The 23,287-nt window shown below is 45.3% G+C and overlaps 1 protein-coding gene across 6 annotated transcripts in view; it reads right to left on the bottom strand.

Annotated features, from left to right (window-relative positions):
- CHERP (calcium homeostasis endoplasmic reticulum protein) overlaps positions 1-17,498 on the bottom strand; it is a 127,201-nt gene extending 109,703 nt beyond the window's left edge. For all 6 annotated transcript variants that reach the window (XM_078670592.1, XM_078670595.1, XM_078670593.1 and 3 more), the window contains exon 1: positions 17,349-17,498. In XM_078670592.1, the coding sequence (XP_078526718.1) occupies positions 17,349-17,373 (25 nt within the window). In that variant the 5' untranslated portion in view covers positions 17,374-17,498. The remainder of the gene's footprint in view (positions 1-17,348) is intronic.
- Between the last annotated feature and the right edge of the window lie 5,789 nt (positions 17,499-23,287).

Genomic DNA, 23,287 nt, shown 5'->3' with positions numbered 1-23,287 from the left:
CGCATGTCGAACTGTGCACGGGCGATGCTTAGCATGGGGAAGGGCACATGAACTACAAGAACGTAACGTGAGCTATATGCAAATAAGCGGTGTGCGCAGGCGGTGCTGAGGGAACAGCTCATCACCTCTGGAGGTGTGTGTTGCATGCACAGCCACTTGGAATCTGCACTGATCAAAGGCGCCAAGTGGGCATAATCTGGACACGTGCACTCCACACAAGAGTTGTGTGCAGAGGAGTTGGATATATGTGCTGTAGCAAGGGGTCACTAGCTTTTGTATGTGCACAGGGACAGGACCTGTGCACTGATATTAACAGGATCCGGGCATCAGCCCAGATCGCAAGAACTGTGTGCGCCGGACCCCTCCTGTGCTGCTCCAAGAAGCAGGAGTAGAGGATAACGTTGGACACCCATACAGACGAAAAAGCGGCATGCACAGGAGCTGCACGTCTGTACCGATCGCGCTGCGCAGCTTTTTCACGCAGGTGAAAACCTAATGAGAATAATAATATGTGGCTTTGGAATACGCCCTCTGTTCCATTGGCTAGCTCCATAAATGGAGGCTAGCCATTGGAACAGAGATCTGTCCGTCATGGCCGGACCAGATTCGTGGGCGTTCTGGCGATTTTTACTCATCCCGCCCCTTTAAGAACGTCATTGCGGCGGTGGGCGGGTTTACTTTTTTTTCTTTCAATGTTTGTTTTCGTCATTTCGGCGAAGATGGTGGCCGGGCAGTAGCTTGTTTAAGATGCTGCAAAGTGTGTCCTGACCTGTGCCAGGGAGCAGGCCACCGTCTGTGCCAGGGTAACCCGATCCTTTCCCCGATTTCCCAAAAGTTCTGCGGCGGCGAGTTCCCGAAGCTCCGAAAGCGGAGCATTTATTATGAATGCCCTCCTTCACCCCACTAGACATAACAGTCGCTTAATTAACTTTTGGGAAATCACACATTTCATAACATCACCTCCCTCCCTTTAAACCACCACAAGCAACCAAACGCACACCTCCCTGGTAGCAGTGCCTTCTGCAATGTTAGGTTTGCTGGTGCTTTGCACAAGTCAGTTGGCGTTATTTACGCGGCCAGATGTTGTCCCAGCGGTTGGTGACTCGGATGCGTTCGTTATCTCTCTCCTTTCTGCAAGGGGCGGTTCCAACACCGACATCTGTTCATTTCGAAGTGCTTCTCTGGGCTGGAAATAATATCTTAAAGTGGCACCAGATACAGAATATTAAATCACCCCAGCCCTCTTGGCTTTGACACTCACTGACCCCTCGACTGAGAGGAACACTTAGTGGCTTTTAAATTAAATTGGTGTTTTCTAAAGCGCCCACGGTTTCTTTTCCACCACGTCGCAGCACTATTTGAGAAGAGAAACTGTTCTGAAAGAGGTTCCGCAATAAGAAATTGGGAGGCCGCGCTCGTTTCGAGTACACAAGCTAGCGTGTAAACTCACCAAGCGGAAACAAAACTCTTTTTGAAACCGGATACTTTAATTTGGAATGTGTCTTCTAACTGTACGTACCTCACTGGTCAGATCCCGCCACCCCGCGCAGACTCTTACATGGGGCTCGAGAATAATGTGATCTGTGGTCAAGATGGCGAATAACATCTGGAGATTAAAACGGTACAGTATTTGGGGCCTAGGCTCGTTGACGTGGAAGCACACCTTATTCAGCAGTTATTGTTCTATGTCTATCTTTTTTTAGCGTTTTGCCAACTCTATTATCCAGTGGAGAGTGGCCCATCAAACCCTTGCAATTGCTGTATTATACTTTACTCGCTCAAAAGTCCGTTTCCCGAAGCCAGAGATCGATATATATATATGTGTGTGTGTGTGTATATATATATATATATATATATATCCCAGATGGTTCCGTTCTCCTCTCACTTTAGGCGCTACTGGCAAGTGCGTTGCTTCGCGCGGTAGAACCAAACCGCAACATATTATATCTCTGCTTGAGCCCAGGACCTCCCGCGCTCCAGCCAAAAGAAGCCGCAACTCCAGTCCAAGTTTTTTAAAGAAACTGATAGATTTATTGGTTAAATCAATACAGCATACTTCACAGCGTAAAACCAACGCGTTTCGTGAGCTCCCTACTCACTTGATCACGGTTGTTACAAACACTGTTTGCTGAGAACAATTTAAAATGGGAGACCCTCCTACCATCGGTCACATGATTCCAGCCTTAGGTTTTCTTTCACACTATGGCCTTCTGGGACTTGTAGTATTTACATTAAAAAAGTTGTTTCGTGTTATTTTCACAAAAGAACAAATTGTGCATCACTTTTTTCACTATTGGTTGTCAATTCTAAAACACTAATTTTATGACATTTACCAACAAGATTTCTCATGTACTGGAAAAACTTAAATGTAATTTAAGGCAATTGAAATTAGAAACAATTTTTCAAAAACTTCTAAAGGCCCTCTGGTGGGCTGACTTAAATATGTAATATCTTTAAGACTCACATATGGTTAATTATTCCTTGCAATTGGAAAGATAGTTGGTGTCTCCAGTACTTTGTAATAAAGAATTATTATTTCAACATATAATTTCTCATGGTATTCAAACAATCACTTATTTTTTTGGGTCTAAATACATTTGACCTGTTTGAGGCCCTCAAGTGGGCTGATTTATGTGAGAGTTTTTGATAGTAACACAAAATTAGGTACATTAAGAATTTGGCCCAGAATTCGGTTTACATGTATATTATGCCGTGGTTACAAGGAGGGGAAAAATCCATTATGGAGCATGTCAAGAGAGGCTTTCATTATTCTTAAATATGTACATAAAGTTCTTCGGACTGGTTCAGACCATACGGGGTCATCGTTCGAAAGTTCAAGATGTGGCGTGATTCTTTTTGGCGTAGCAATTTTTCTCGATGTCCACCCCTTTCCGTTGGGGCCAATGTTTCCAATCCCAGAAATTTTAGAAGTCGCCAATTGCCATTGTGATTTGTCTCCATATGTTTGGCCACAGCATTGCCTCTGTCCTTGTTGGTTGTGGCTCTAGTATGTTCCAAGATGCGCTTCTTTAGCTCACAAATTGTACTTCCTATATAGCGCAGCTTACACGGACATTCAATCAGGTAGACTGTATACTGGGTTTTACAAGTGATTAGTTCTTTAATTTTCCAAATTTTTCCATTAGTCATCTCAATTTGTTTCGTTGGTTTTGCTATCTCACAAACTTTACAGTTATAGCATTTGTTGAATCCAACAGTTTTGAGCCAAATTGTTTTTTCCGGTTTCATAAAGTGACTATGAATCAGTTGGTCCTTCAGATTTTTTGTTCTGCGGTATGTAACCACTGGGTGGTCTCCCATTTTCTGACCAATTGTTGGATCTAATTTCAACAACTTCCAGTTTTTTCTGAAAAGTGCAATCACAATGGAGAGATTCCGAAAGAGGAAATATGGAAAGAATCTGACAAAAAAATGTTGGGAAAGAGCTAACGAAAAACCAAGAACAGAATGTTTGAAACCACAAATCAAAGCAAAAGAAACAGAAGAACCTATAAGACTGATACTGGATTATAGCAAAGAAGCAAAAGAAGTTGTCCAGATTCTCAGAAAAAACTGGAAGTTGTTGAAATTAGATCCAACAATTGGTCAGAAAATGGGAGACCACCCAGTGGTTACATACCGCAGAACAAAAAATCTGAAGGACCAACTGATTCATAGTCACTTTATGAAACCGGAAAAAACAATTTGGCTCAAAACTGTTGGATTCAACAAATGCTATAACTGTAAAGTTTGTGAGATAGCAAAACCAACGAAACAAATTGAGATGACTAATGGAAAAATTTGGAAAATTAAAGAACTAATCACTTGTAAAACCCAGTATACAGTCTACCTGATTGAATGTCCGTGTAAGCTGCGCTATATAGGAAGTACAATTTGTGAGCTAAAGAAGCGCATCTTGGAACATACTAGAGCCACAACCAACAAGGACAGAGGCAATGCTGTGGCCAAACATATGGAGACAAATCACAATGGCAATTGGCGACTTCTAAAATTTCTGGGATTGGAAACATTGGCCCCAACGGAAAGGGGTGGACATCGAGAAAAATTGCTACGCCAAAAAGAATCACGCCACATCTTGAACTTTCGAACGATGACCCCGTATGGTCTGAACCAGTCCGAAGAACTTTATGTACATATTTAAGAATAATGAAAGCCTCTCTTGACATGCTCCATAATGGATTTTTCCCCTCCTTGTAACCACGGCATAATATACATGTAAACCGAATTCTGGGCCAAATTCTTAATGTACCTAATTTTGTGTTACTATCAAAAACTCTCACATAAATCAGCCCACTTGAGGGCCTCAAACAGGTCAAATGTATTTAGACCCAAAAAAATAAGTGATTGTTTGAATACCATGAGAAATTATATGTTGAAATAATAATTCTTTATTACAAAGTACTGGAGACACCAACTATCTTTCCAATTGCAAGGAATAATTAACCATATGTGAGTCTTAAAGATATTACATATTTAAGTCAGCCCACCAGAGGGCCTCTAGAAGTTTTTGAAAAATTGTTTCTAATTTCAATTGCCTTAAATTACATTTAAGTTTTTCCAGTACATGAGAAATCTTGTTGGTAAATGTCATAAAATTAGTGTTTTAGAATTGACAACCAATAGTGAAAAAAGTGATGCACAATTTGTTCTTTTGTGAAAATAACACGAAACAACTTTTTTAATGTAAATACTACAAGTCCCAGAAGGCCATAGTGTGAAAGAAAACCTAAGGCTGGAATCATGTGACCGATGGTAGGAGGGTCTCCCATTTTAAATTGTTCTCAGCAAACAGTGTTTGTAACAACCGTGATCAAGTGAGTAGGGAGCTCACGAAACGCGTTGGTTTTACGCTGTGAAGTATGCTGTATTGATTTAACCAATAAATCTATCAGTTTCTTTAAAAAACTTGGACTGGAGTTGCGGCTTCTTTTGGCTGGAGCGCGGGAGGTCCTGGGCTCAAGCAGAGATATAATATATATATATATATATATATATATATATAATATGTGTGTGTGTGTGTGTATATATACACGTATGTGTATAAATGTGTGTATATATGTGCGTGTGCATATAATATATATATGTGTGTGTGTGTGTATATATATTCTATCTTTCAGCAAAATAATCTTTACACGGCACTCCGTACTTTTAGGCCTCCCTTCCCTCTTGTCTCCTTAAATATGGATTTCGGTGGGGCGGCCGCTCTGTGTTCCCACACACACAGCCGGCCCTTGTTAGGCGATTGAAGTTGCAGCCTTTGAGTGGTTTAATTGGCTGGCAGGATATAACAGGATTTCCTACTCCCGGCCACTTACATCTGAAACTTACATGGCCAGCTGAGCGGAGTGACAGACTCTCCAGCCACTTTGTGTGCTAATGAGCAGGCTGCCAGGAGAAGGTGAGCTTCGGCTGGGAAGAACCACTGTCTAAAATAGAAGGGGTGTGATTGTGTTTTTATTACACATGTAACTCTCTCAACTAGTGTGCCCTGAAATGCCGGGGCTTCACACGTTTGTATGAACCGGTCTTTTTCTGGCTTGTTTGCACGGTTACAGCGGGTTAATGCACCTGTAGCAAAGAACTGTGCGGTCTGTTAAAATCCTGGCAGAAGTAACTATGCTTTTAATGTTTCTCAGAATGTAGATTGTCCATGCTAAAAGGCAATCCAGTTCATGAATGCTTTATTAGATTGGCTAATAAAAAATAATACATATTTACTTATGAGATTTTTAAAAAAAAACACAATATCATAAAGAATCAGTAAAAATGATAACATTTTAATTGTGAAAGTGATTTACAAGTGTTCTTCTGAAAACAAGCTGATGACCCACTTTATTGTTCGTGATTAATGTTGTATGCTAGCTTAATTATTTCGCACATGGATCGGAAAGGCTCAGCCTTTTATCCTTCTCAGATCAAAGGGCGGAGTTGAGTTCCATTCAGTTGAAAATAGTAACAACAATTTGTTTGTGCGTACTTATGTAATGTATCTCGGGCACTTTTCGTACGTGTTGGCCTCTAGGCGCGGTGCCAATTCAGGCGGGAGCCAAACATGATCTGGCCTGCAAGATGTCAGGCGAAGCTTAAGGGCATCAGAGGGTTTTAAGAATCATGGCTCGGAGGGGTGGCCCTGACATGAGGTATTAATCAAGCTCCATGTTCATTTGGTATCCTTTTGCACGTGGTGTGGTTCACTGCCTGACAGGTATCAAGTGCCACAGGTTTGGTTTGAACACGCATCATCAACTTTTTATTGGTGCTGGGCAGTGCCACTGACATACCTGGGAGATGTGGCACCCCTCCCATCGGCCGTGCCCTCTGCTGACGCACCACGGTCCGCGTGCACATCCCGCTGCACACATTAGAGTCACACCTGCCACTCGCCCCAGGTTAAGCAAATGATGGACTGCTTTGTGTCGTTTCCCCGTTTCATTTATTTTGTGAATTAGTAAAGCGCTCCATCCTTCTGCATCTCAGCGCTAGGTCTGTAGGTCAAGCCATCCGATGTAATGTTTAGGCTTGAGTTTTATTTGTTTCTCGGAATTGTACTCTTTCTGCCTCTGTGGAGGACATATCCCAGGAAGGTGTAATGTTTGACCAGATGCGTACAGCTATTTGGTAGATTTAGTTACTAGACAGCTCCTCGCCCTAGGTGCAGCGCCCAGAGACGGAGTATCTCTGGACAGCTGTACTGTTCACGCGAGTTGTGTGCACAGGAAGTGGACGCGCGTGCTGGCATGATGTGTGTACAAAGAAGCTCTTCATCACCGCGGATCACTGGAGCTTTGTGCCCTAAGCTGTAGATGCGCCCTGATCCAAAGACGGCTGCGCGCAGGAGCTGAGACCAACCGAGCTGCGTGCAAGGATTAGCGGCGCAGGACATGTGGAGCGGTGCTGGGGAAGAGAAGTCGTGCAGGACAAGCGAAAGGGTGCCCGGAAGGGGAGCATGAGAAATTAAGTGGTGCTCGGGGAGGCAGTGGTGCAGGAGAAGCGACTCGGTGCATCAGAAGTGAAGTGGTGCATTAAAAGCGAAGCGACGCGTACATCCGGGTCTCTGGTTTGAGCTCTCTGCAGCTTACAGTATAATGGGTGCGAGATCGCACTACGGGGGGAGGGGCGGACACCGACAATGTGTCCCGACGCCCCTCTCCCCTTGCAGGCACTCACCGGGTCCGGCGGCTGCTGGAGGAGAGCTCCCGCTCCTCGGGACTCTTCGGGGCCGTGGAGGGACGTTCTCTTTCCCCGGTGCTCGGGAGCCTCGGGACGGTCGATGCAAGCTGCTTCCTCCTTCCGGCTCTCTCCTCCTCCTCCTGCGATGACGCGGAAGGGGGCTCGACCGGCTGGGCCAATCCCAGCGCGGCCCGGGCTTGAAGGCGGGCGCTGCTTCCTCCTCTCACTCGGGGCCGCGGCGGTGAATACACGGAGCAATGCCGGGTGGGCACCGGCCTTAAATCTAAATATTAAGCGAGGTGGGCACTCGCTCGGGGTACCACAACAGCGGCAAGGTCCCTGGCAGGGTGGGCACCTGCCAGCGGACAAAATACTCGAAAATCAGGTGCCGGCAATGCCGGACCAGATTCGGGGGCGTTCCCGGCTTTCGGCTGACGTCGCGTGACGTCGGCAAAAGCCAAAGAATCTCGGGAACGCCCCCGAATCTGGTCCGGCATTGACGGACAGGCCCCTCGTCCAATGGCTATGCTCCATTTATGGAGCCAGCCAATGAATGACGAGGGCCGACCCAAACCCACACTACAGTTCTCATTAGATTTCTCATGCGCAAAAGCTGCTTGCGCAGCTTTTTGCAGTCGAAACCTAAAAAGGTAGCTGCTACACTCTTCTAGATTAAAACTTAGCACAGTTACAATAGACAATCAAATCTCACCCACTTTTACCAGTCCAATAATAAATAAAGGCTCCAATAATTTCCAGGTTCTAGCTTAGTCAGACACTCAGACTATCATCTAAGCCCAGATTCTATTACAAAGAATATGGAAATAACCATTTAGGAAAGCATGTACTGAGGGTTTTTTCTTTTTCTAAACCACAAACAGGACATTAAGTAACGTGGAAGTTAATGTTTTGTGCCGCAAAATAGAGTTATTAATCTGCCACCACCAGCCCTGCAGAGTACATGCCAGGTCTGGTGGCTCAGTGGACTAATGCATCCACTGCAGGGGCCCGTGTTTGACCTCATGGTCACAGGTTCAAATCCTGGCGGGTCCACTCAGCCTGTCATCCATTTGAGGTCAATAAAATGAGTACCATTGAGTTGGGTAACATTATACATCTGTTATTTCAGCGCCAAGATGCCCTGTGCTGGGGTGAACGTGTGTTTTACAAATACACATATTATGTTATGAAGGAATGAAAGCTTTTTATACCTCAACGGGCACTAGGGAGGTAGAAATTATCACTGAGCACAGTTTTACACTGCGAGTTAAGCAGCCTGGTCATAAACATGCACAGACTTTTATCTTCAGGGGGCACTGGGCGCTGCCACACCGTTATGGAGTGTTTAGGAGACTGGTGAAGTACCATGTAATAGTCAAATCAAGGCCCGATCAAAGGAACCAATTTAAATCCGGTCTTAATTGGAAAGCTCGGGAAGGCACTTCAACAGCAATATAAAACGGACGGATAATATGCCTAACCAATAAAGGGATATTGCATTGGCTAAAATGTGTCCACAAGAAATTGTAAAAAGGTCCGTTTAAACCATTCGAAGCCTTTACTGTATTCAGTACAAGTATGTTTCCCCCAGGGTCATTTTGGGTAACCAATATGGAGCAGCTGCCTCACACAAACACTCATCATAGTAAGGATTTGTTTTAGTCCTGGTTTGGTTTTTCCAATTTGACCCATATAGGAATCCATCTCTATCGCAAACGTTCATTCAGAATACCCAAAGGCAGCGTAACTAAAAAAAATGCCTTTTCCACATGAAACTGGCATTTAGGTACTTGTAAGCACCTGGACTACAAAAGCTTTACATAGACAACAATAAGTTCGTTTGAAAAAGCAACATAGGCACACGTTTTAACCCATCGAATGATCATAATGCACTCTATACAAGATATGTCAAACACTGTAGCAGAAGCTTTGGTAAAGTCAGTCAATAGCTTTTTGGAGCTGTTCGGCACAAAGTACACACAATACAGCATTTCTGAATGTTTGAAAATGTTTTATCCAGTATTTTTGGAATAGTCAAAAAAACGTATAAAATATATGGCCGCAAAGCAAGTGATTTGTGACTCTAATCTTTGTAGTACCTTAAGACCATCTTTGGAACTTCTAAGGCCTTTAGAGCAAAAAAATCAGGAGCAGAAACCGTTGTCGTGCTGAATCATATAGTGTGCAGAATAACAAAGTGCATAACGATTTTAGAAGCAATGTTGTCACAAGGGTATTTTAGGAGTTTGGAAAAGCCCCAAGAAAGTGCACAGTACCTAAACAAAGACCAGCAAGATAACATCTCTGCTGGGATGAGCAAATCCAAGTTAGATACAATTCCAATCCTAAAGTAGTAGTTAAGGCGCTATAATATACAACTGTCTTCATAGATGTGCAATTTTCTAATGTAATTCCTAAAATCAAAATATAGACTATGAAGATTAGTTTTTAAACTGGCATTAACAAATTCTGATACACTTAAGTCGGTAAAAGTATGTTTCACAAAAAGAAGCCTTAGAATCCTATTCATATATTCCAGTGCAAGACAATCCTTCAGAGATTGGGTAGAAAGCATCAGAGGCAGTTTTTTATGCTTTTCTGCGGCATTGATAATCGCTTCCAGTAAAAAGACCTTGGGCGTGAGGGGCATGCAAGGCTGTCCTACGGATGTTAGCAATGGGAAGAGGGTATACAAACTTTTATCAAGTGCAAGTTTAAAGAAAAAGTGCCCCCCCCCCCTCCCGAAACAGGAAAGAGTAGCAGGGAGGTGGTAAAGAGGCAGTTGTTTGGCACTTCTGTCCATAGCTAAAGATTAATAGCTGGGCTATAAAGTGGGGAGGGCAGGAAGTATCCGACAGATTTGTGCTGAAATTGAAGAAAGGACGGGCGCTTCTCTTTTGCTTTTGAAATTAACCCAGGGGTCACATGTTAACATGGTAGGTATAAAGTAGAATGGAGAGGAAAATATAGGACGCACTTGGGTGAAAGGAAGGGGATCTGTTTCCACATAATTAGAAATTGCACGGATATTTACAGCACAAGATAACCGAATTACAGTTTTCCAAGGGAACAAATTAATTTTGTGAGACATGAAAGAAGATTCAAGTATCAACAGCAAGAGATTAATTTTAAGGTCACTTCTGCATGCAAAGTGACATTAAAAAAGGAAGATTAGAATACTGTGCCCAAGAAATGTTTATAAGAAAAAAGGCTCCAAAAAAAACCTTGGGCGGTGCCTTTTGAATTAATCCAGTTTGGTCTGTCTAATGCAGAAACTATATCTAGTTGTCAACATAATGCCAATTGTATCAAATGCCCCACAGAGGTCCAAGCAGTTGAGGATAATGGATCGGTGCCTGTTGTGGGCATTGATTATGAAACTGGGGGTCTGCACAACACCTTGCAGTAGAGAGGTTGCTGGGGTGAAGTACATAAAGGGTTGTGGTAGATGATTTGGGAGAATTTGTCACAGATACATTCTGAGTTTAAGCACGTATTTACTGTACCCCTCCACTTCAGAAGTAATCCTTCAAGTCCATGCTGAGAGGTGATGTGCAGAAACACTGATCTAACGTATGGTAAGGGGAAAGGTGCTGGAGGGGAAAGGTCAAGAAAATCTATACTAATGTAAACAATGAGAGAAACACCGAAAGCCACAGCCGGTAACTGTTACCGGGGTGTTTGCGGAGAACCAACAATGGATTATGTACAGTGGGCCAACAAAGAAATCCAGGTCGCGAGAGATGTACAACGTGCTCCAGTCTGAGATCAGGGAGGGTTGACGAAGAGGTTTGGATAAGGACAATTTTGCGGGTGGGTGGCAGATTCATAACGGGAGAGGGCGGAAGAACAGCCCAGGCGGGAGTGGTTCGCAAATAGGTTCTAACTGGGCTGATCTACAGACAGCTGCAGGGTGAGTGTCAACAGAAGGATCAGAGCCAATATCCGCAGACACCGGGGCTGCACTTTACAGAGATGATAAAAATTCTAAATATCGAAAAGCCAGGACAAGCCTGCCCATTGAGAGCACAAGTCTTAGACCAAGGGGGCGGGGTGTGAAAGAGGATACCCACTGGAGTAGCCCTTGCAAACCAGACAATGACAGAGTACAAGGCAGTGGAGACCGACTGTTTTATGTGGGGGGCTTTACAGATGTGGTAAAAGGGTATCTTGCAAAGGGGAGACTATTATGCACCAAGTCGTAGGAAGAGGAATGTAGTGTATACGGGCTGCCTTTGGATCTAAGACAATGCCCAGGCCCGGAGAAGTGGTGGGATGTCCTTGTAGGTAAGAGACTTTATGCACCGATCCGAAGATGGACAAAGGGGCTAATTGCTGACAGGACAAATAGTATTATGCACACACATCAAGGTAGATGGGGTGACACATCTACTGACTGCAGGGGGGCCCAGTCACAGATGCATACATGCCAATATACCCGATTCAGGCGGAAGACTACTGATTTTTCCAAGCCAAAAATGGTTTTATTTGAGCTGTCTCTAGCCTGAAGTTGCATTTTCTACAATAGAAGTGTTAAGAAGTAGTCTGCAGACTGGAGTAGTGAGAAGTAGGATTTATTAAACAGCCCCACACGGTGATGATGCGTGGGTGAACGAAACATCAGAAATGACAGTTGGTGTCAACGCAATCAGCTGGAGTCAGGAATGGAATGTGGGGGAACCAATGGGAAGCGGAGGAGCTGGGAAGGTTCACGCGCAGGGGAAAGGAAGGTACTATGCGCATGGGTGCAAGGGGGGTGGCATGGGTAGGATACAACACATCTTCCTCTCTATAAAGTTTTGGCAACAGCGCCACAGGAAGCGGTGGCAATTAGATATGGGGCATAAACAGTAGGGTAGTTAGTCACACTCATAATCATCCAAACGTTTAGGTTTGCGGATGGTCCTACCAAACCTCCCATAGGTCGTTGGTGAGTGTGGTGCACATTCGGTGTCCGAATGAGAGTCAAGAACAGATCTGCCGAACCTACCACTGGAACCGTGACCATCAGATACCACTTCAGAATCCGAATGAGGGTCATCCTGACAACTCCGATTGCAAGTCGAAGCGCTGGGATGGACACCTGCAGACCGATCTGTCGATTGGCCATCATCAGAGTCAGAGTCGGGTTGGAGGTCACATGTGCTGTTGTTTTTGGGCCTATTATTCTCATCAGTACTAGATCTATCAACATCTACCCACAAATCATTGCTAACAGTAACATGCTGCTGGTGACCCTGGGCCTTGTCACTGGGATGATAGTTCGCTAGTCTGCTCATGTGCCAGACCTTCCCATCACTGAGTCTTGCCGCATTGTTGAACAGTTCATCGATGTGAAGTGGGGCGGTGAATCTGCTTTCTCCTTTCTTTACTTTTTTTTCCAAACGAACTTTCACCAGATCGCCAACCTTGAATGAATGAACTTTTGCACTGTGTTTAGAATCGTACCATTCTTTGTAGTACTTCTGTGCTTTGATGATGTTCTTTCTTATGTTTTCAGGCGACCATTCAATTTGTTTGGATTCGGACATCCATCCTAGATCAACGCTCATGGGCTGCCTGCTTCTCATGAGAATGAATGGTGCAGTGCGTGTGCTAGCACAAGGAGCAATCCTGAATGCCCAGATGAGTTTGTATATTTCCTCTTCCCAGTTTAAGTTTGCATTTCTGGATAGTTGAATGTGTCCCTTCAAGACCCGGTTAAATCGTTCAGTGAGGCCGTTTCCTTCAGGGTGATAAATAGATGTGGTGTAGTGGGTGATGCAGTTCCTAGCAAGGAATGACTTGAATGCTTCAGAACAGAATTGCCGGCCATTATCGGTGAGGACGGATTTTGGTAATCCTTCACTGAGAAAGAGCTTGTCCAAGAAGTCTATGCATTTAGAACTGTCAATTTCCTCTACGATTTTAATTTCTGGCCACTTGGAGAAGTGATCTATTGCCACCAAGATGTACTTGAGTGCTCCATCATGACCCTCTACAGGCCCCACGATGTCCAAACCTAATTTCTCCCATGCCATTTGCGGGGGTCGAATCGGAGAGAGACTGACTTTTGACGTTTTGAGAGTTTTGTCCGAGTCAGAGCATTCCAAACAGTTCCTGACTTGGACTTCGATTTGCTTGTCAATCCCGGGCCACCAATAACTTGCTCTGACACGTTGCTTGGTTTTGGTGATGCCTAAGTGGCCAACGTGACACAAACTTAGGATTTTGTCTCTGAGCGTGGCAGGGGCTATGGCTTTGCCCATTCTGTACAACACGCCATTTTCCAAGCTGAGTTCATTCCTAGTTTCCCAAAACACCTTGACATTGTCTGGTAGGTTGCGCTTATCTGGCCATGCAGTGTTGATGAATTGGCATACCATTTGCAGAGTGGAGTCGTGCGACATGTGTTGACTCCATTCTTCAGCTGAAATTCCATCCAGGTCCGTGTTGAAAAGTAGGGCAACCTTCTCCTCATCTTCTTGAGCGACTATGCTTTCCATGTGAGGCAGAGGTAATCTGCTGAGAAAATCTGCGATTTTGTTTTTCACACCTGGCCAATATTCTGCCGAGTAGTTGTAATCCAGCAGCTTGATCGACATCTTGCTGAGTCTTGGTGAAGCGTTTTGTAGACCAGAGGATGTCAGAATCTTTAACAACGGTTTGTGGTCAGTGCGGAGATGGATCTTGTAACCCCACACATAGGCTCTGAAGTAGTTGAGCGCCCACGAGCAAGCTAGCATTTCGCGTTCTATGACAGAGTACTTTTCCTCCGCAGGGGTGAGTGACCTGGAGGCAAAGGCTACTACCCACTCTTGGTTAGAGGTGTCCTTCTGTGCTAGCACTGCTCCAATACCTTTGTTGCTTGCATCTGTGGTGAGGTAAATATCTGCTTTGGGGTCAAAACCTTTGAGGAAAGGCGCCTCGCTGATTTCTTTTTTGATGGTAACAAAAGTGTTCTGACAGTCCGATGACCAAACAAATTTGGTTTTGTTTTTCAATAGTTGTCTTATGCTATAGGTTTTTTCAGAGAAGTTTCTTATGAATTTGGAGTAATACTCCGTCAAACCGAGAAAGGCTCTTACATCCTCTTTGCTTGAGGGACATGGGGCATTGAGGATGGCATCCACCAAACCCTGTTTGGGTTTGATCCCTTCACGGCTGATAGTGTGCCCAAGGTAGACCACTTTGTCCTGTGAAATTTTACATTTGTCCAATTCCACTGTTAAACCATGCATTTTAAGTTTGGAAAACACTTGTCTGAGGCGTGTGTCGTGTTCCGATTGGTTGCTGCCCATGACCAGGATATCATCCTGGAAAAACCTGATACCTTCAACACCTTCCAGAATAGATGTCATGACCCTTTGGAAAAGTGCTGCGGCAGAGGCTAAACCAAATGGTACCCTGGTAAACCGATAGCAACCAAAGGGTGAGATAAAGGTAGTGAATTTTTTACTGTCTGCATGCAGGGGAATCTGGTGATATGCAGATTTTAAGTCAATTATGGAAAATACACACATGTCATTGGTGGCACTAAACATTTCACAAATACGTGGTAGGGGATATTGATCAACAATAATGTTCTTATTGAGGTCCCTGAGATCGATGCAGAGTCTGATTTTCCCGTTGGGGCGTTTGACAACAACCAAGGGGGAAACCCACTCCGCTGATTCCACTGCTTCTATAATGCCATCCTTGACAAGCTTGTTCAGTTCCGCTTGTACATCATTTCTCACTGAAACTGGTAGATGTCTAACCTTGTGAATGCAAGGAACAGCTGAGTCTTTAAGTTCAATTTTGTGTTCGAAACTGTTAAGCAAACCCACTTTACCTGAGAACACTTCGGGGAAGTCTTTTTGTATGGATAGCTTACATGAATCATTTATGGACAAGACAGGATCATCACTATTGGGATCGAGCATGATGCCTAGATCAGCTTGATCACTCCATCCAAGGACAGAGGGACCTTTTTTTGCAACATACAGTCGGCAAAATGCTTTCCGATTTTTGAATTCAAACTCCAAGTCACGTGTTCCTAGGAATTCGATGTTGTTCCCAGTGTAGCTTCTAGCAATAACTCTGGGTTTTTCTAGATTAGAACCTAATTTATCCGTGAATTGCTTCCAAATGTTTTCATTGATGATCGTGAAGGGTGACCCAGAGTCTGCCATCAGATTGACTGTCACTCCTCCCAAGCTAACATCACACATGGGTCTTTTTTTCTTAGTGGGCGTGACTTCTAACACGTCGTATTCAATTGAGAAAACATAACTGACATTGTCTGAGTCAGAGTACTCCGAGTCCTCTTCGGTGGAATCACTCTCTTCCTGTATTTGTCGCACCTGTCTGCTTTGTCTGTACATTTTCTTGTTGCAAACCTTAGCGATGTGACCAGTCATGCCGCAAGACGAGCATTTTTGATGTAGAGCTGGGCACTTTTTAGAATCGGCAAGATGAGTTGGAGACCCACAGCGATAGCATTTGAGATCAGAAAAGTCATTGTCTCTTGTGTTTGTGCGTCTATCGCTGTTATGTTTCGATCTGGTAGATTCACTTCTCTTGTGATGATCATGACTTATTTCTTTTCTGTTACCTTTCTGTTTGTATTTGGAGGATCTGATGGCTTTTATTTCCGCTGGTTCATCAATTACTGCTTTGGCACATCTGCCCGTGAGTTCAGCTTTCTTGACAAGAGCAACAACCTCCTTCAAGGAAGCCTCGCCATTGACCCAGAGTTTATCTTGGATGTTGGGGTTGCTTGCATGCATTATTATTTGGTCACGCACAAACTCCTCCTGTAGCGCCCCGAATCTGCAGGTCAGGGCCAAGTTATTCAGAGCAGCCACATAATCCTCTACACTCTCATCTTTTCCCTGCTTTCTTCTTGAGAACTTGTATCGATCAACAGCAACACATACAATGGGCGAGAAGTGATCGTCTAGATCATCTAGGGCATGTTGATAGACATTATCACCTGTTCTCACTTTCTTCTCAATGTTATTGTAGGTCTTAAGACCACCAGGACCCAAACAGTACAGAAGCACCTTTTTCTTCTTTTCAGCAGTGAAGTCATCATCCTCAACTGTCTCAATGTAATTGACAAAATACTCTTTCCACTCTTTCCAAGGCATGCAAGGTGCACCTTTAAGAGGAAGAAATGCCTGAGGTTGAGAAAGGTTCAAGGAACTGAGGGCACACATGACGGTTGATTGATTAAAGGCTCAAGATTCACACTGCGAGAATTATTAGTACACAGTCCTTGTGATGAGTGACCTTAAACCAACAAACTCAGGTTAAACGATGTGCCGCTAGAGTGTGTGACACTTATTCACTCAATTTCATAGCCATATGCTTGCCTTGTAGTTGGTGGCTTTCCTTTGTTTAGGTGTAATAAAGTCACACGAATTCAGAACTTAGGCTGGGCTCGAACACTAACATGAAGAAAACGAGAGTTTTTTTTTTTCCAAAATGGTGCCCAGCGCTGCGTTCCAGTGACGTCACGCGTCACCAGGCATGCGCAGAAGCAAAGAATTATAGGCGCGAACACAGCTGACTGGAATATCCGTTACGAAAGCGCCATGAGAGACAGTACCCCTGACAGGAATCGAAGCGCGTGGGGACAGCTCAACTATGGAGGAGCCCCACACGGTGATGATGCGTGGGTGAACGAAACATCAGAAATGACAGTTGGTGTCAACGCAATCAGCTGGAGTCAGAAATGGAATGTGGGGGAACCAATGGGAAGCGGAGGAGCTGGGAAGGTTCACGCGCAGGGTGCAAGGGGGGTGGCATGGGTAGGATACAACAAGAAGTAAATGGGGAATTTTCATTCTCCCGATTTTTTATTTTAATTCTCCCACGTCCCTGTCCTAAAATATTGGCATTTATGCAGAAATGTGCAGGTGCCAAGGCAGGGAGATGAAAGTACTTTTGTGCAGAACCCCACCAGCAGGTCGATGGGGGGGGCGCTTCTGTCTATCAGTGGACAAGGAGACCAACGCCAGTCTGTCCAGAAAGCCGGCCAGGTACAGAGAGATGCCCGTGAGGCCGGGACCCGTTGGGGGTGTGCCTGCTGACAGCCTCGGGCTCTGTCCAGGTTCGAGGTGCTTCTTGCAGACCTATCCGCTCCCCCCCACACAAACCCCGGGCCGTGAAAAGCCTCCGAGCCGGCTCACCTTCGGGCGCTATTGGTCCCTCCATGGCCCCCTTGCTTCAGGCCGATCCAGGGCCACAGAACAACACCGCCACCGTTCACGGTTGGCTTCGCGCGCACACCGGAAGTGTCGCGCAGCCGCCAGGCCGCCGCTTTGCGACAGTCCTGCCGTAAAGCATCGAGGAAAGAAACTGGGTAATACGGGGAGCTCCGTCGACACAAACGAAGGACTAAGTTGGCTATACAGCCTGTATACTACCTCCAACCGTGTACTTCTCCGCGGCCATCGTCGGCTCAGGCAACGCGTCATAACTCTCCCCAGGCAGTATACTAGGTCTGATTGTGCCTGACCATATGATGTCGGCACACGGGCCACAGCAGTGTGCGCCATGTTCTGTGAATAAAGTGGCGGCCATCTTTAAAAGGTGTGCTTCACTTGCAGGGTAAGTGCCATGGCAAGGTCCTGTGGTCAGTTAGTTGGTTAGCGTTAAAACACTTCACTATTGCAGCCGGCATTGCTAAGATACACATGTTCATGTGTAATTTGGTGTTTCACTCATTTTCCCCCCTTTGAATTATATGTCAGGACTGGAGGAGAGGATTATGCATAGCTGCAGCACCCCTCACCCGATCGCCCTGCCGAATCCCACAAACTTCACGTTTATGGAAGAATTGAGGGTACAGTTTATTAGGCATTTATTAATTGAAAAGTAAACCTTTAACCACCATTACTTTCTTTATCTGATGAGCCAGTGCCCACCTTCCCATAGCCACAAACACTGTGCCCTACATTCAGTGCCCACCGGCCATCCAGCCAGCCCCAGGTGACCTATCACCTGGGATGTAACCATTTCCTCCTCTTCTATGTCAGGAGGCAGAGGCTTTGGGTTATCCTTCTCTCTTCTGTACTACGTAAAACACAGCACCCAATAATGTTTTTGTGGAGTTTTAAATAGCGCAAACTAGGCCCGAAGTTATCAGAGCACTTTACATGAACACCAGTTACATTACAGATGATCACATTCATTTATGTTAGGCACGTACAGGAAGATTAAGTGATTTGCACAGCATGTTAAGCATCCCTGCCGAGACTCGAACCCGGTTCTCCAACTCAGAGGTCAACCGCACTACCCATTTGGCCACTTTCTCTCCACATTTCCCAATAAGCCCCAGTAGTCCTGTATCCACCAATCGCAGGGGCATGGTACATATATACAAACCAATGTAACTATGTCACTTCCTCTTTCTTTGCTGCTGCAGTGGCCGCAGTTAAGTCATTTTGATCTTTATTACACTAATGGATGAACCCCTTCGCTGCGGCCGCGATTTTTCCACTGTGCGGTAAACATTAGAACAGGGCTGGACCGTGACGAACCCCAGCCGTCATCCGCACACGCCCACCGCGGGGCGTGACAGCTGGGGTTCATCACCAGCATGGGAGGGGTTAAACAATAGTTTTGAACAGTTGTACGCGCTGTCTGGGCTGCACACGATACACAGGAGCTTTGCGACCCGCTACATGGTTGCCGTGGAGCGGGAACGGGACACACGGTACATGCGCTTCATGATCCCTGTCCTCTCTAATTGCCGGGCCGTCACGCATACGCAGTGAGACTGTAATCGTTTTTTTTCCCAATCAGCTCACAGTGCAGCCGCACAAGCGAGGCACAGTACCACAATTGTCTCTCCCAGTGGAACTTCCTCAGAACCTGTAAGAAGCAGGAATTTGATTAAAAAGATTTCTGATCAAGGAGATATTGGGGAAGACTATCTGTAATTCTCAGAAGTCCCCTATGAGCAAAACATGGAGGAGAGACTTGTGGAGGTACTTGATAACCAAGTGCAATGCTCGGTGAATCGAGCATTGATCAAAGCCTTACACCCGTTTACGCAACCGCTCCAACACTATGGTGGCGTGAGTTATTGGGCATGGCAGGGTCTCATAGTGATTTAGCTCGGCATGAGGCAGGCTTTGCCCGCAGTACTTCCAAGAGGTCCTCGGCAGAAGTCCTTTCCCAGCTGACATAATTGGTCTTACTAGACCATGAATAAGGAAGTACCAAAGACTCTGGATCCTATTGTTTTCCTAGGAGCTCCATCGCTACGGCGGATCCCTCCATGTCCTCGTCAGAATCTTCCTCAGGACACAAGGAACTTCCTGGACGCTCTTGACATGCCACCAAACATAAACACAAGGTGAGCCATACACAACTGGATTTACCGCCCAACAAGAATCTTCTATTCGATCCAAAGCAGATTATTCATCCCAGATCCACAGAATAGGTTCTATGTATGGAGGTGGCCCACTACATAACTTGAGGCAAGACTTTGAGAAGGAGGTGCGCAACATGCTACGCTCCGAATGTCCTCGCCCCTCGCTCCTAGGGAAGGTGGCAGATACACCAGAACTTGATCTGAACAGGTCAATTTTCTTTAAAAAGTTAACCAAGGACCAGACAGAGCATGGAAAAGTTTTAAGATAAAGTACTAGAAATCTCTGGCCCCAACACAAAAATTCTGGACTTGGCAGTCCAGGCCAAAGACAACGAGGCCCAACTGGATCCGGGGAAAATACTAGAGTGGGCCCAGAGGGCCTTGTGCCTCCTACGAAACGCCAATTGCGCTTTATACACGGAACATCTCAAATCAGTATTGATTCACATAGACCCTCAGTTGGCAGACCTGGTCTCTAAGGAAGCGGGCACATTAGCCAACGGCCTACAATTTGGCAATAAGTTCGTAAAAAAAACTGGAAAAATATGTATCGACGTTGGCAGCGTTAGACAAGGCAAAGACATCACTAAACTAGCATAGGCATAGCCATTAGGTCTCGCCTTTGAGATCTTATAAGTGTTTAGCCATTCAGCACATTAAGGACAGTTTGTGGGAAATCAATGGCATCAAGAACAAGTAAGTTCTGGAACCTCAATATACATGGTTTTGGCTAAGTGGATTTCAACTGTAACAGGCACTCAAGAAATAATGTTATCATATTTTGGTCTTGCCACTGTCACCCCTGTATGCAAAAAAACAAAAGCAAGAAAAAAGACAAAGTCCCGCATTTTGAAGATTTACTAGCGCCGGATTTCAATTTCTACTTTCTAGCGCTGCATATATATTTTTGTGCAACCCAATAATGGATTTGTCAAGTGCCATGTGCTTCCCGTATCCCGAGTGGGGTCATGTGTGGTCACTCGGGTGCTGCTGTTATGACAGCAGGGAAAGTGACTGGGAAAAGTCAGGGATATTAAGGTTACTGACCAAGTATAGAGAGAAAGACTTGAACCTTGAACTCCTCGTACATGCGCTTTGTTACTCATTCTTGCACTCAAACATCCATTTATTCATACATCTATTCACTCCATCCACTTAATGATCCTTGCAATCATGCATCTATTCTCTCCACTTACTGACACTTGCATTTAGCCACTCACCCACTGACGAAAAATAATCAAACACTCAAGCTTATGCTAAATAAATTCAAGGAAGGAGCATGGATGACAGGAAAGATATTGCTGTCTCCCAACAGATCAATGGTGTACTTTGCACCTACCATTGCAAGATGGGTTGCTCTGTTCACATCGCAGTGAGTAGCCATCTTGGAACTGTAAGGTGCATAATTTCTCACAGATTATCTGTCTAGGAGCTTTCTCCCCCAGACACTGAATGGAATGCACAGATTTGCATAAAGCACTTGTACAGCGCCATGCCAACACCGAACGGCAGTGAACAACTAGGGCTCTGGTTGCACTGGCAACTGAAGAAGCCGGCTAATTCATGAAAAGGCTCGCATCTCTTCAAGCATCCATTAGCATGACTGTTGGAGCTGCATGCTCAGTTTTTTTTTTTCAATGGTGTTAATATCACACGAGTATGAATCTGGAGTTTCACTGACTTTAACCGCATGCGTGCGGCCGTTTTTCCCGCAGTATGCGGCATTTTTAAATTTACCGCGTTACATGACGAGCTCAGCTCGTCATCAGCACACGGTAGGTAACGCTGAGGACGAGCTCAGCTCGTCATCAGCATGGAAGGGGTTAACTGGGTGGGAATTGTTTCTAGCGCAATATCTGGAATCGTTTTAGCACGGCTGGGTAGCAGAAGGTACACCACGGACGATGGCACATCCTGCTACCTGCCTATGCTTTAAACCAGATTTACCACGGTTACTTACTATTTCTTTCTGTTGCTGAGCCAAAATGGCTAAAGTAGAGCATTGATCACATAAGAATTTCGCGTGGGATGCATCGGTAATCAGTTTAACATCCCTGGGTGGACCAGAAACGCAAGTAGTTGTTTTCTACAAAGAACTTAATTCAGGTGCATGGGGGGAGGGTGACGGGAAAACATGCCTCACTCAGCCCCTGCTGGAGCACTCTGAACTGCTGATCTCCTAAGCACGGAATATGCAGCAGACTTTCCGGGGAACTGTGTGCGCCTCAGCATGTCCATGTGAAAAGGGATGTACGCGCTGCTTGTCCTCCCCCGCCCCTACCAAGCAGCTGTCTGGGGCAGCGATCCGTGGAAGTGCCAAAAACACTAAAATAAAGTTTACAAAACGAGCGCAAGGGGAGCGGCATTGTCCATGTTTGCATAAGCTTTTGGGCTAAATGTAATAATAGGCTGTATTCAGACATTCATTCGACTGCACATGTAATCATTTTAGAGCATGCCCTATTCAATCTTGTTTAAGGCACACTTTCAGAGCAAAATACAACACACCCTGGTTTAAAATGCGACCGCAAAACAAACGGAAGGAGCGCATGAATGCTTTATTTCAATACTTTAAAGAACGTACAATCTGGCCTTCTCTGGGGCTGCCCCAAGAATATGGAACTCACTCCCACCCTCCATCAGAAGAATACAGTCTCTAGCTCACTTCAAAAAGGAGGCCAAAACTTTCCTAATGGACAAATTCCTCTCCTAACGCTCATGTTACAAACACCTCCGTAACCCGGCTTCACCAATCGTTACAGCATTATCCCTAGGCCTTTTCTCATTATGATACCCACCGGCACCTCCAAACAAACCTCCCGGGTGTTGAGACTGCTTCTCTAGTTTAATGTATCGATTTGTTCCTACCCCAAAATGTATCCGGGTATTACGATTGTTTGTTTTACCATATGCTGTATTTACCTGTCCCTATCCCTTCGGCTCTTTTCCCCCCCTGTGTCCTTGTATCCCATCTGTTACTACTGTAAAGCGTTTGGATACCCTCACGGGTCTGGTTCGCGCTCTATAAAACACTAAAGAAATAAATATAAAGCACAAAGTATATTTAAACGCAACCTCTAGAGAAACACAGATGCTCTTCGTAATGACTTTCCAAACACCCCCCAAAACAAGCACGACCGCATGGCGGCTAAATTGAAAGCGAGGAATGCAGCTGCAGTGGGAGAGCAAGCAAATGCAAACAGCTCTTTTCAAGCACTCGTACTTGTGCTGGCATCCACCTTGTGGGAGCGAGCAGCCACGCGCGGGCCATCTGTTTTCAATTAGCGCGCGCGCGACGCTGCTTGCTCCCACCAGGTGGAAGCCAGCACAAGAGCTTGAAAAGAGCTGACCAATTCCTTAAAGGTCATTCCTAGAGCAGCACTGCGTGCTACGCTCTAAGCGAGACCTAAAAAGGTCTTCAATAGGGGCCTTTTTGTAAGGGCCAGACACTATCGTGACCGAACGCCAGGCAGCAGGCGGAAATGCTCCCAGAGGAGGAGGAGCCTTTTACCAGACACAAATCCGAGGTGGAAGAGGTCTTGGTCGTAGAGGAGGATACAGAGGCAGAGACAGCAGTGCTCATGCCGCTTACTCAGGTGAGCCTTCTTCCTCACTAAGATGTCAAAGTAGGAGGGCGAATTCAATTGTTTTTGCACAATTGGGCAATAATATCTTAAGACATTTGGGTTTTACAAACAGTTCAGGGGTTTCGTCTGGAGTTTTATGCAACCTCACTCCAGAACGTCC

The sequence above is a fragment of the Lissotriton helveticus genome, chromosome 12 (genome assembly GCF_964261635.1).
Source record: "Lissotriton helveticus chromosome 12, aLisHel1.1, whole genome shotgun sequence".
In the NCBI taxonomy this organism is placed as follows: domain Eukaryota; kingdom Metazoa; phylum Chordata; class Amphibia; order Caudata; family Salamandridae; genus Lissotriton; species Lissotriton helveticus.
This window is presented reverse-complemented; position numbering and strand designations above follow the sequence as displayed.